At 42.5% G+C, this 13,942-nt stretch overlaps 1 protein-coding gene across 1 annotated transcript in view; it reads right to left on the bottom strand.

Moving 5' to 3' along the window:
• The window catches only part of LOC126266662 (heat shock protein 68-like), a 119,667-nt gene that overhangs the window by 70,738 nt on the left and 34,987 nt on the right, over window positions 1–13,942 (bottom strand). The window contains exon 2 of the mRNA XM_049971082.1: window positions 1,836–1,973. Within this exon, the coding sequence (XP_049827039.1) occupies window positions 1,836–1,973 (138 nt within the window). The remainder of the gene's footprint in view (window positions 1–1,835; window positions 1,974–13,942) is intronic.

Here is a 13,942-nt window from a genome sequence, read left to right as displayed (position 1 = left end):
GGTGCATAGATCCTGAGAAATCAGTACCACCTCTGGCCGCAATAACGGCCTTGATACGCCTGGACATTGAGTCAAACAGAGCTTGGATGGCGTGTACAGGTACATCTGCCCATGAAGCTTCAACATGATACCACACTTCGTCAAGAGTATGACTGGCGTATTGTGACGAGCCAGTTGCTCGGCCACCAATGACCAGACGTTTTCAATTGGTGAGAGATCTGGAGAATGTGCTGGCCAGGGCAGCAGTCGAACATTTTCTGTATCCAGAAAGGCTCGTACAGGACCTGCAACATGCGGTCGTGCATTATCCTGCTGAAATGTAGGGTTTCACAGGGATAGAATGAAGATTAGAGCCACGGGTCGTAACACATCTGAAATGTAACGTCCACTGTTCTGCTGAAATGTAGGGTTTCGCAGGGATAGCATGAAGATTAGAGCCACGGGTCGTAACACATCTGAATTGTAACGTCCACTGTTCAAAGTGCCGTCAATGCGAACAAGAGGTGACCGAGACGTGTAACAAATGGCACCCCATACCATAACGCCGGGTGATACGCCAGTATGGCGATGACGAATACACGCTTCCAATGTGCGTTCACCGCGATGTCGCCAAACACGGATGAGATCATCATGATGCTGAAAACAGATCCTGGATTCATCTGAAAAAATGTCGTTTTGCCATTCGTGCACCTAGGTTCGTCGTTGAGTACACCATCGCAGGCGCTCCTGTCTCTGATGCAGCGTCAAGGATAACCGCAGCCATTGTCTCCGAGCTGATAGTCCATGGTGCTGCAAACGTCGTCGAACTGTTCATGCAGATGGTTGTCGTCTTGCAAACGTCCCCATCTGTTGACTCAGGGATCGAGACGTGGCTGCACAATCCGTTACAGCCATTCGGATAAGATGCCTGTCATCTCGACTGCTAGTGATACGAGGCCGTTGGGATCCAGCACAGCGTTCCGTATTACACTCCTGAACCCACCGATTCCATATTCCGCTAACAGTAATTGGATCTGGACCAACACGAGCAGCAATGTCGCGATACGATAAACCGCAATCGCGATAGGCTGCAATCCGACCTTTATCAAAATCGGAAACATGATGGTAAGCATTTCTCCTCCTTACACAACGCATGACAACAACGTTTCACGAGGCAACGCCAGTCAGCTGCTATTTGTGTATGAGAAATCGGTTGGAACCTTTCCGCATGTCAGCACGTTGTAGGTGTCGCCACCGGTGCCAACCTTGTGTGGATGCTTTGAAAAGCTAATCGTTTGTATATCACAGCATCTTCTTCCTGTCGGTTAAATTTCGCGTCTGTAGCACGTCATCTTCGTGGTGTAGCAATTTTAATGGCCAGCAGTGTAGGTCGAAGGCTGTAGTGAACTCATTGGAGTGGATTTCATTCCCATTCTGCGATCTAGTATAACGTTTTCCAATAGCATTTAAGTCGAATAGTTCATTTGAAAGAAGTCGCTGTGGAAGCAACGACAGTCTAAAACTGGCAACAGTAACTTCAAGTGCTATGCTGTGATATTCGTCGAGAGCATATTAAGGGAAGCCCTCCTTTGATTACAAAAGAGCCAGATAATGCTAATTTACTGCACATACACATCCTGCAAGGAAAAAAATAATAAGAAAGCTTTATTCCTTGGTCCCCATCTCTAATGTCACTCCTGATAAAACGAAATTATTTGTACAACGGTAAACAAGAGAATACTGTCACGTGATGCAGATACTTACAGTTTTTAAAGAATATTTTTAGGCAATAACAGAAACAGCTTGGGGTTAATACGTAGACAGATATTATAAAAATTACAAATGTTATGACTCACCTGAATTTTGGGTTTGTCGCCGTCGGAAACGACCGTGAAGGGCCAGTGCTTCATGTCGTCTTGTATCTTGGGATCGTCAAAGCGTCTTCCAATCAATCGCTTCGCGTCGAAAACCGTGTTCTTCGGGTTCATGGCCACCTGTGGACACAACATCACGAAAATTGTGTCAAAATTCGAATGGCTCTGAGCACTTTGGGACTTAACATCTGAGGTCATCAGTCCCCTAGGACTTAGAACTACTTAAACCTAACTAACCTAAGGACAGCGCACACATCCATGCCCGAGGCAGGATTCGAACCTGCGACCGTAGCGGTCGCGCGGTTCCAGACTGAAGCGCCTAGACCCACTCGACCACACCGGCCAGCAAATTGTGTCATCTTGCGTTATTTTCGAAATCAGTTGTATACCATTACAACCGTAATATTCATTGTTTTGCGTAGGTTGCCTAAAACACGTGTATGGAATGTCATCCCAGCACCACTAGATTTATCAGGCTCTTGCATATGTGTTACAACGTAGTTGAAACCAAACGTAATCACATATAATGAGTACAGGAAATGAATTCCCAATTGCGAATACGGCCACCTCCGACTGTAGAACGCAATGACGCCATTCAAAATTTGTGTCGGGCCGGGACACGAACCCGAATTTCCTGCTTGTCGCGAGTGATCGCCTTAACCATTCGGCTATCCGTGCACACTTCACGGCTAGACCCAAATTATCAAATGTTGTTCTCCATGTCTCATTAACCTCTACTCGTCGTACATCTACTGTAACCCCGGTACAGGGGAGATATTTAATCGAATGTCGCTAACCTGGTATCAGCATACAAATACAATATTTCAGTGCCTGTATTTGTAAGAAGTGCATTGCATTGTAATAATGTAAATGCGCGAGTGCCGATATAATACTCCACAATAAAAAGTTGATAAAGTAAACACACAACTAAATACGTCAGTCACATCAAACAGTTACAAAATCCAACAGTTCTCTCTACAACAACAGTGTCGTTGGCAACCAGCGTGGTAATTTCCTGTCTTGGCTCATATTCTAAACTGCAATATTGCAATTTTCTGCCTGCAAACATAATCTGTAATGTGCAAAGCCCCTTTAAAGAAGGAAAACTTGCTTCCCTACTCAGAAAAATTTGTCATTTGTTTTGCAGTTGGTGCTGGATTGCTGTTGGAGAGAAGACTCAACGAAGATAGTTTTTCTGATTTCAGTTTCCTTGTCATTACCGTGCAATACCTATAAGTTACCCAAATAAAACACACACAAACACACACACACACACACACACACACACACACACACACATAATAGATTCTGCATACTTCGGTACATTACACGAGAGACCGTGAATCCTTACGTCCTGAAAAAAGGACAGTTGTTGTAGGATTGTTCCCTCGACACCGAGACTAAAAGAAGTGGAGCACAAACTAACTTAAACATGAATACCGATAGAATAGACGGTGGCATTTTTGTAAATTGAAAAATACAACGAAGGCATTCGAACTAGGAAGAGAAACTTACTGTAACATAACTGAAAATTTCTTAACACTTTCTCCCGTCAGAAATAACTTTGAAATCATTTAGTAAAAGATGTGTAGAGCAGTTGTAAAACACGAAAATGGAAACATGTAGCATTAGATTTTTTTCTCGTTTACGTGAAACAGATGACGAAATAAAACTTACAGAAACTGAAAGGGTGGCTACTTCGGACATCACTTAGAGTGTGTCCTTCTCCTTTCCTTGTTCTTCTTTTCTGTATTTAATTCAAATTAAAAGTGTGTTTTTGCTTCACACAGCCGAAAGTATAAAGTGTTATACACGGTTGTTTTTCTTACTGCAGAAGTTTATTCGCCCAGACAGCATAAAGTTTTTAGTTATTTTATTGACTTTAAAGCTATCTGATACCTGATACTGCAAGCTTTGTAATTATTTGTTTTTATGTATTCTGTTGATAGCTTTTTTAATACGTTGTTATATGTTATGTAATTGTACGTGATATTACGCTAGAAGGTAATGCAATAGATTAAAACAGAGCTCACTAGCGTGTTTTGTAAATGATGATAACGTGCGCCTCTGGTGTTTTATGGTTCCACCTTGCAACTCTTCTCTCGCTTTTTAAGTTTAAAGATTGAATTTGGTCCGAAACTTCTGTGTAATGAGTCAAAATGTAACACTTATCGTAACCTAGACCATGATTCAGAGAAGGGACTTAATACATCGGACCATAACCTAGATCTCGACTTACTCAGCACATACCAGCTGATCATTGAAGACACAGTCTTATACGAGACTCTACACAAACATAAAGTAAAGTTACACACCACCGTTCTCATATTTTTAATCACTAGATACAAATAATTCATTACTGTAACCTTACTAGGTCGCACTCGGGAGGACGACGGTTCAAACCCGCGTCTGGCCATTCTGATTTAAGTTTTCCGTGATTTCCCTTAATCGATTGAGGCAAATGCCGGAATGGTTCCTATGAAAGCGATGGCCAATTTCCTTCCACAGCCTTCCATAATCCGATGGGACCGATGACATCACCGTTTGGTGCCTTCTCCCAAATCAACCAACAAGCATCAATAGTTTTTAGTATCTGGTAACGATGACCATAACACTGATATAAGATACAGTCAAAACATTTTTCTAGCAATTTTCTGAGGCGTACATTTAGAAAGCCAGCTATATAATCCTTTTACTTTTATAAATTTTTGTATGAATAAAAAAATAAAAAATATAACAAGTATACTTTACATTCTATTTCAAAGATGTAATCGTATGTTGTAAAAGATTGCTGCCATCTGGTGGCATCTCAAAACACTATGTATTTCACTGATTGCCTCGTAAGTTTCCTGTCAGATGTCAACATGCATACAACAAGAAAGAATTTTATACACGTCTTATGTATTTTATTTGTGATTATTGTGCACTGTTCGCACGGTTGTTACCTTATTGTATGACGAGAGACGGTACTATGGAGTATCGTCTCTATAAGGATGTTTACCTTGAATTTGTATGCATTTTATGTTGGTCTAATGTCAGAATTTTCCGTAATTGTTCCTTATTTTACATTAAATTTATGTCCAATTATTGTGAACAGTCGACGGAATGGACTGACCCTATATACAAACGATCTGGAGATGGCGATCTAATTTCTCTGAAACTAGTAATCACTGTGTATTTTTATGCGGTCTGGACGAATAAACTTTCGTAGTAAGAACAACAGTGTTTACGTTCTAACATCGCCTCCAATACAGCTGACAGTGTCAGGTAATCAGCGTAATAAAATGCTGTGTTGAACATTTGTCGAGAAGAAATCGAAACCAAGCTCTTGGTAACGTATTCTGCACTGCTGCAAAGTGCCAACAAAATGGAAACTTTGTTACTGAAGACGTGTAATAATCAGCCAGCGTATAGTACACAGCTTTTATTCAATTAATGTATAACAGTGTGCTTCCGAGTGTTATGCCGAGTTGTTGTTTACATTAACCATTCGCTCCATGGAAACCTGGTAGATCACACCAATTAATGTTTGCCTTTCAAAAACCAAGACCCTTTTCGAATGGGCAGTTAACGCCTATTATTTTCAGTACATACTGGAATTATAAGGTTGTAGAAGAGATTCTAATAATGATAATATGGGTGGCATTGTTCTTAATAAGATATATATTTGAAGTGCATCTTAAGTTAAAAGGTAACATTTTAACTAATTGTAAAGAAAGATATATATACTGCATTTTTTTCAAATTGTTCAAAAGCTTTTAATTGTGTAGATCGCAACTAGACACCATGAGTAGATAACTAGTTCCGCTTCGAAAATCAATCATCGTCAGATCTGAAAAGAATAAGCAAACAGAAAATTCATTTATACAATTTTTTTCAGATCGGAAGAGGGCTTATTTTTTCAGCCGATACTAATTATCTAATTATTTTCGTCTAACTGCGATCTAGACAATTCACAGCTTTCAAATAATTTCTTAAAAAAGTTTATGTACGAGATATCCCAGGAAGGAAAGGTTACTATTCATGGTTATGACAGGAAGGATAATTCCAAGCAAAAAAGTCCAGTAAATATGTTCTATGAGCACTTTCGCAGTGGAAGAGATGAGTTTCACAGCAGCGAAGATGAGTAAGTGTCCATAGCTCTTAAGGAATGCACTTTAGAGCCCATGTTTACTCGGCATTTTTTCTTCAAAAATGGTTCAAATGGCTCTGAGCACTATGTGACTTAACTTCTGAGGTCATCAGTCGCCTAGAACTCACATCACACACATCCATGCCCGAAGCAGGATTCGAACGCGCGACCGTAGCGGTTGCTCGTCTCCAGACTGTAGCGCCTAGAACCGCACGGCCATTCCGGCATTTTTTCTTGTTTTGGTCCATATTACCACATCCCAAAATATGGAAAGCAAAGAATTTGCACTAGAAGATATTTGTTTCATAGTATCGAAAATGACTCGACGCTCATAGCTCTTAAGGTATGTAGTTTAGAGCACGTGTTTACTACTCTTTTTGCGCTTCGAACGATCGTTTCTGTCATATTCCTGAATAATGGTAGCTCCTCCTGGGCACCCCGTATAAAATATCTATTTGAGATCGCTTTTCTCCATTAAGAAAATGTCAAGTAATAATTCTAAGTGGATTAGGTACTACTATCGCGCTGAAAAATGCTTTCTAAGTGAAAAATCCTGTATGTACGAGTCGTCTTGTAGAATGGGAAAGGCTTTCTAGTACAGTGACAATTTCTAGTACAGCAAAATTTCAGAAATCAAGATGCTGTATGTGTGGCTGTTTCGATGAGTCGTCAATTTCAGCCGATTTGCAGAGCACCTCAATTCAGTGTCACATGTCCTCAAGCCATGGAGTACAGTGCATGGTGACGTGGGAACTTGTCTGTTAGATCTGAAGTAGGAGTGGAGATTGGGATCAGAAACGGGGAGCAGCACAAACGAGGTGTAAACAGCGCCTGCCTGCAGCAGGAGGCGGCTATCGGCAGATTCGGTCCACGCGCCAGGCGTAAACCTACGCCCACGCCGTCGTCTGTTACTCCCCGCCCCCGCCCCCGCCCCCGCCCCCTCACCACGACACACATACAACCACATCTCCTCGGGGCGTAACATTGGTCGCTGGACATCGTCCAGAGCCTGGCCTGCTAAAGAAGCGCAGAAATAAACACGCCTCGAGGAAAATTCCAGCATGAGCAACCGCAGCTACCGTGGATGATGTAAAAATCAGGGCGTTACGATAAGCAGGTAACTTCGTGCTTCCACTGATAAGTCAACACATTATGACCACCTATTAAATAACTTGTTTTTCCTTCTATGGAACGAAATACATCACTGCTTTTGAGTATCAGGGATCTGACAATTAGTGGTAGGTTTGTGGAGATATGTGGCATTAGATGATTACGCATAGGTTCAAAATGGTTCAAATGGCTCGGAGCACTATGCGACTTAACTTCTGAGGTGATCAGTCGCCAGTTTGTGGAGATATGTGGCATTAGATGATTACGCATAGGTTCAAAATGGTTCAAATGGCTCGGAGCACTATGCGACTTAACTTATGAGGTGATCAGTCACCTAGAACTTAGAAATAATTAAACCTAACTAACCTAAGGACATCACACACATCCATGCCCGAGGCAGGATTCGAACGTGCGACCGTAGCGGTCGCTCGGCTCCAGACTGTAGCGCCTAGAACCGCACGGCCACTCCGGCCGGCTACGCATAGGTCGTGTAATTCGCGTAAATAACGGGCCACTGATTTGCGTAAGCGGCGATGGAGCCTGATAGCCACACAGATGGGTTACATAGAGTTTACATGAGGCGAATTTGGTCGTCGAAATATCAACGTGAGTTCACTATAAGACTCTTCAGACAACTATCGTACGGTTCTGGCTCCGTGACACGGCTGAGAGATGCCATCACCATCGGGGAAGACATTAAGCATGAATTGATGCAGGCGGTTCGCAGCTGTCAGCGCGTCTTCGATTACTACCACAGGTCCAATGCAAGCACAGGACAATTTCTCCCTCCCATAGCATAATACTGCTCCGACCAGCCAGCTTCCGTGGCGCGCTGCACGTTCCGAGCCGCCGTTCACCTCGATAACGACGTTTGCAGAGACGACCATCAACGTAGTGTAGCAAAACTTGATTCACCCGAAGAACCGGCACGTTCCCATTGATCGACGGTCTAATCCCGATGGTCCCGTGCCCACTGCAATCTTAATTTGCGATGTCGTTGGGTCAAAATGTGAATACGTAGGGGTAGTCTGTTGCGGAGTTCCATGTTCAACAATATGCGTTGAACGGTGTGCTCCTAAACACTTGTGTGAACCACTACATTGAGCTCTTTCGACAGAGATGCCACAGACTACCACCTATCCTACTTTACAGAGCAGACGAGCCTCCGAACCTTAAATTCTGTGAAGAGTCGTGGACGTCCAACCATTTAGCCCCTAGTGGTAATTTCACATCCTTCTGCCTCTTTCCGTAGATGCTCAGGATAGTAGCACGTGAACATTCGCCCAACTTCGCCGTTTTCGAAACACTCAGTCACAAGCTCTGATTAATAATAACCTGCCCTTCGTCAGAGTCGCTTATCTCAATGGATTTCCGCATTTTCAGCCCACATCTTCGCTTGGGTGATTCCCCGCCCGCGTCTGCTCCGCTTACATACTTTTACTACCGCGCCACATGCTCGCAAGGCCACCAGGCGGAATCCAACGTCGCGATGGTCAGTAGTCAAAATTTACCCGTCAGTGCTGAGCTAGTGAAGTGTTCGACAATGTATTTTCCTTGTCCTTAGTCTGGCTTGCTAGTCATGATATTTCGTCTTGCGTCGAGGGATGAGTGTACACATGTGCAGCCTGGGCTGCGCTTGAGGGTGCATAACCATTCCCCTCCTGGGCGTGTACAATCAGTGCGCAGTTCACTGCAGGTACCACACTTGCCTCACTAGTTTTTCTGCCATCCCCGCAGCCGGTGGATTGTTCGCAGTGTGATGCTTCAAACGGCACTGAATGGTGACTGGAAATTTATGAAGACGTCTGGGATGCCACTGAGAACCAAATACTTACAAAGGATTGTTAGAGAGTAGTGGTTCTGCAACTAGCCCTGTACAAAATTTTGTTACTGAAAAAAATTTGAACTTTGTACCTGTTCTGATCTTCGTGAACAATCTTTGTAAGCATATGTTTGTTCTTTTAAAAGGCAGTACCTCAGTAGCGATTTGTGTGTATATTTGACGGCAAAGCCAAAAATTAAAATTGTGCCATAATCTATAAGTTTTTCGAGGTGACATCTTAGCATAAAATACTGTCGGTATTGTTTTTGGTGGTATTCAGTCGTGTGACTGGTTTTGAAGCAGCCCGCTATAGCTTCCACTCCTGTGACAGCCCTTCAAGCAGGATTTGCACCCAACGTCCTCATGTAATTGTTGGATATATTCCAATCTCTGTCTACCCCTACAGTTTTCACCCAATACAACTCCCTTCAGTACAATGCGAGTTAGTTCCCTGATGTCTTGACACACGTCCCATCATCCCGTCCATTTTTCTTGCCAGAGTTTGACACAAATTTCATCCGGCCGCTGTGAGCGAGCGGTTCTAGACGCTTCAGTCCGGAACCGCTCTGCTGCAGCGGTCGCAGGTTCGAATCCTGGCTCGGGCATGGATGTGTGTGATGTCCTTAGGTTAGTTAGGTTTAAGCAGTTCTAAGTCTAGGGGACTGGTGACCTCAGATGTTAAGTCACATAGTGCTTACAGCCATTTGAATCATTTTTGAACACAAATTTCTTTCGTCGCCGCTTCTATTGACAATCTCCTCATTCCTCATCTTATGAACCCCTCTGATTTTCCAAACCCATTCATTGCACCACATCTCGAACGCTTCGATCCCCTTCTGTTCCAGTTCTTCCACAGCCCATCATTTTCTTCCATACAATGTTACCGAGCGAGGTGGCCCAGTGGTTTGCACACTGGACTAGTATTCAGGACGACGACGGTTCAATCCCTTGTCCGGCCATCCTGATTTAGGTTTTCCGTAATTTCCCTAAATCGCTTCAAACAAATGTCATGATGGTTACTTCGAATGGGCACGGCTGGCTTCCTTCCACATCATTCCTTATTCCGATGGGACTGATGACCTCTTTGTTTGGTCCCTTCCCCCTACTCAACCATCCAACGAACCAACCATACAATACTGTTCTCCAGACTAAGTTCTCAGAAATTTTTTCCTCAAAGCCGCTTCTTTGAGCCACTAAAACCGTTTTTGCTGCTGCAGTCGGCTTTTTATATGCTCCTTGGTTTGTCCATCAGATGTTATTTTGATTCCGATGTAGCAGCGTTTCTTCATTTGTCTACTTCGTATCCCCAGTTTTGATGGTAAGTTTCTCACTCATCATGTTCTGCTACTTCCCATTACTTTCATCTTTCTTCAGTTTACTCTCAGTCCATATTCTATAGGGTGAGTCACTAACTATTGCCACCTAGAATAACTCCGAAAGTATGAGAGGAGCTGAAAAGTTTGGGGGACAAATGTTGCATGGCACAACGGGCGCCATAATAAAACATTGGTTTTTTGTTACTAGGTAGGGTCGCGCCTGAGATATGAGGGTCAACTTTTTTTTTTTAAATTGGATGCTATAGTTTGGTGCTTATTTCCTAGTAGCGGCGACCGAGATGAATCTAATGATGTGACCTAACTAAGGTCTTTGAAGGTCAACGAAGGTCACAAAAGTGGCATGAAAGTCCATTTACACAAGGTGTTCGAAGTGATGACCATTGGTATCAATGCAGAGCTACAATCTTCTTATCATGGATTGAGTGGTATTCCTTATCACTGCGCCACTTATCGAAGCACATGCTCTGACAATTCACTTTCGTATATCGTGCTAATAGCAAATATTCGCCGAATAGGGCGTATCCATCTAACGTGCCACTGACGTGTAAAACACCATTCGACGTTTTAGCAATACAACACTAATAGGACCGGTAAGGCTTGTATCGTCGAATCGAGCGAATGTGAATGATGTATTCCTTCGAAGAACAAGTCGATATGCTTCTCCATTTATAGAAAATGCCAACGAAATTCAGTGAGGGCTAGAGACATACGATGAAAGATATCCTCAACTTCCTTACCCTACACAATAATCACTTCGAACACCTTCTGTAAGTGGACGTTCATGCCACCTTTGTGACCTTCGTTGACCTTCAAAGACCTTATTGTTACACATCATTGGATTCGTCTCGATAGCCGCTATCAGAAAATAAGTACGAAACTATAGCACCCCACGTAAAAAAACAAAGCTGATCTTCATATCTCTGAAGCGACCCCCATTGTCCCATGCAACTTTTGCCCCACAAACTTTTCATCTCCTATCATACTTTCGGAGTTATGCTTGGTGGCAGTAGTTAGTGACTCACCTTGTATATTAAGAACATAGTTCATTCGATTCAGCATGTCCTGCAATTATTTTTCGCTTTCACCAAGGATGGCAGCATCACCAGTAAGCCTAATGCCTCACTGTCAAGACAGAACAGTAAGGGAGCAAGAATGTGTGTATTAGTAGCATATCTATGCCAATCCTGCACCACTTTGCACTCAAGTGACCTTCGAAAGTGCAAGTGAGCTAGAAATTCCATATCTCTAAAATCCATGATGTAACAAGTCCCGCCTTCCTTATCAATGACTTCATTGCCCTTATCAATGAAGTCTATATTGGTCGGGTAAGTTCGGGAGAATTGGACCACTTTATATCTTCAACATAAAATTTATGTATTTTTCAAGTTTTCTTGACTTCTGGAGCCAAATTCGTACAGAGTGTCACATTAACTTAAGTACAATATATTATTGAGGCACTGCCACTTCAAATGATTACACATGAAGAGAAGAGTCAATTAAAATTTCATATTTTTGCTTCGAATGTTTTTTAATGGTTACAGAATTATCTGTTAATATTTTAGTCCAAAAAAATTTCATCAATTTATTATAATTTGTTATAAAACTTGCCTGAACATTGGTTTTTCTAATGAGTTGTTGGTTTTTTCCAAGCATTAGCCTGGATTTCTCTCATCACAACACACTTACTACCAAATGTTGACCATCGTGAACAGTCAACACACTGAACCCAATCGATATTTTTATTAGTTTCGTAATAAGTTCCACCACAGCCCACACATTCATCCTTGTCTCATTCACCAAAATTTTTCCGTTGTCTTCGAAAACGTCTGCAGCTGACGAACACGGTGAGCTATTGCAGTATTTTTGTTACTGAGCTTCTTCAGTCTGTTTTCCCTTCAGTAGTATTTCCCTTTGGTGATTTTTTTGTGCCCTTTTTCTGCTTCCTTTGTTTTCTGATCCCTCTTTTTCTTTACAGTTTCGATATTTTCTGCAGAATTTAGCGCTTTGGATACAGTTCCTTACTTCCTCTTAACATTCATGCTTTTATCAACAGGAGAAACGTATCATATTTCTTCCAAAAGTTTTGTCTGTGTTGCGTTAGTAGTAGTTGGTTTTTGGTAGTAATCTTGAAAGTTTTGGCTTTCGTAGGAGTGGAGTCCGAAATTATGTCAGTGAAGGAATTGAACTTGTGCTTGGTATCACTAGGTCTTCTGATGAGCTTTGAATTGGGTGGTAGGCCTGTATGTGAAATTCAGCTCTTGCATTTATTGGCACAGATACATCTTCCAACAAATGAGGTTAGTCTGGCACTGCGGCCGTTCCATCTGTCTCAGATTAAAATAAGTGGTCTGTCTCTCCCAAATGAGACTGGTCCATCTCGCCCGGTTGTCTGGGAGAAATGTGACCACGCCGTCTTCTAGCCAGCGAATTAGATGGCCTTTTTAGGTTACTTTCATGCTTGCACATTTGTCAGGCTCGCAGTAAGAAAAACAGTGTCAGTGTTTGCAAACTAAGCCTTAATATTAAAACTATGTAACTACACGATAAAATATTTCAGCTTACCAGAACAGAGAAAGTGATTTTTCTCCAGAACTAATACGACAATGAGAGCATCACTTGTATACCACGTTTGTTCACAAAAGAGCTTCGTCGCAAGTAACGGGAGCTGCTCTCCAGCGTAGTATTTTGAAATACGTCTCTGGTCTGTCTCACCCAGTAGTCCAACTCTCTCGGACTTACGCTGTGTCCATACATACTCCGCAAGCCACCGTATATTGCGTGGCGGAGGGTACCCTGTACCTTTACTAGTCATTTCCTTTCCTGTTCCCTTCGCAAATAGAGCGAGGGAAAAATGATTGTCTATGTGCCTCCGTAAGATGCTTAAGCTCTCGTATCTTATCATTGTGATCCTTATGCGAAATGTATGTTGACGGCAGTAGAATCGTTCTGCATTTAGCTTCAAATGCCAGTTCGCTAAATTTCCTGAATAGTCTTCCTCGAAAGGAACGTCGCCCTCCCTCCAGGGTTTCCCATTTGAGTTCTCAAAGCGGCTCCGTAACACTTGCATCTTGTTGGAACCCACCAGCAGCAAATCTTGCTGCCCGCGTTTGAGTGGATTCAATGTCTTCCTCTAATCCGTTCTGGTACGGAGATCAAACACTCGAGCAGTATTCGAGAACAGGTCTCACTAGCGTCCTTTATGCACTCTCGTTTACAGATGAAAGACACTTTCCTGAAATTCTCCCAATAAACTGAAGTCAAGCACTCGCCTTTCCTACCTCGATCCTCACACGCTCCTTCAATTTCATGTCGTTTTGTAACATTACACTCAGATATTGAAGTGACGTGACTGTGTTAAACAGAATTCTACTAATGCTGCGTCCGAACATTACAGTTAGTTTTTCCTACTCATCCACATTAACATACATTTTTCTAATTTAAAGCTAGCCGCCGTTCATCACACCAACTACAAATTTTGTTTAAGTCATCTAGCATCATCCTACTGTCACTCAGCTTCGACACCTTCCTGTACACCACAGTTTCATTAGCAAAGAACGACAGATTCCTGCCCACCCTCTCCGCCAAATCATTATGTACTTAGGTTGGAACTTAAATAGTGGCAACTATTCGTTCCCAACCGATACAAAAGAGTTACATGTTTTCACCTGTTGCTGTCCTTCAAATTAGT

The sequence above is a fragment of the Schistocerca gregaria genome, chromosome 1, assembly GCF_023897955.1.
Source record: "Schistocerca gregaria isolate iqSchGreg1 chromosome 1, iqSchGreg1.2, whole genome shotgun sequence".
NCBI lineage: Eukaryota > Metazoa > Arthropoda > Insecta > Orthoptera > Acrididae > Schistocerca > Schistocerca gregaria.
Note: the sequence above shows the minus strand (reverse complement) of the source record. Positions and strands in the feature narration are given on the sequence as shown.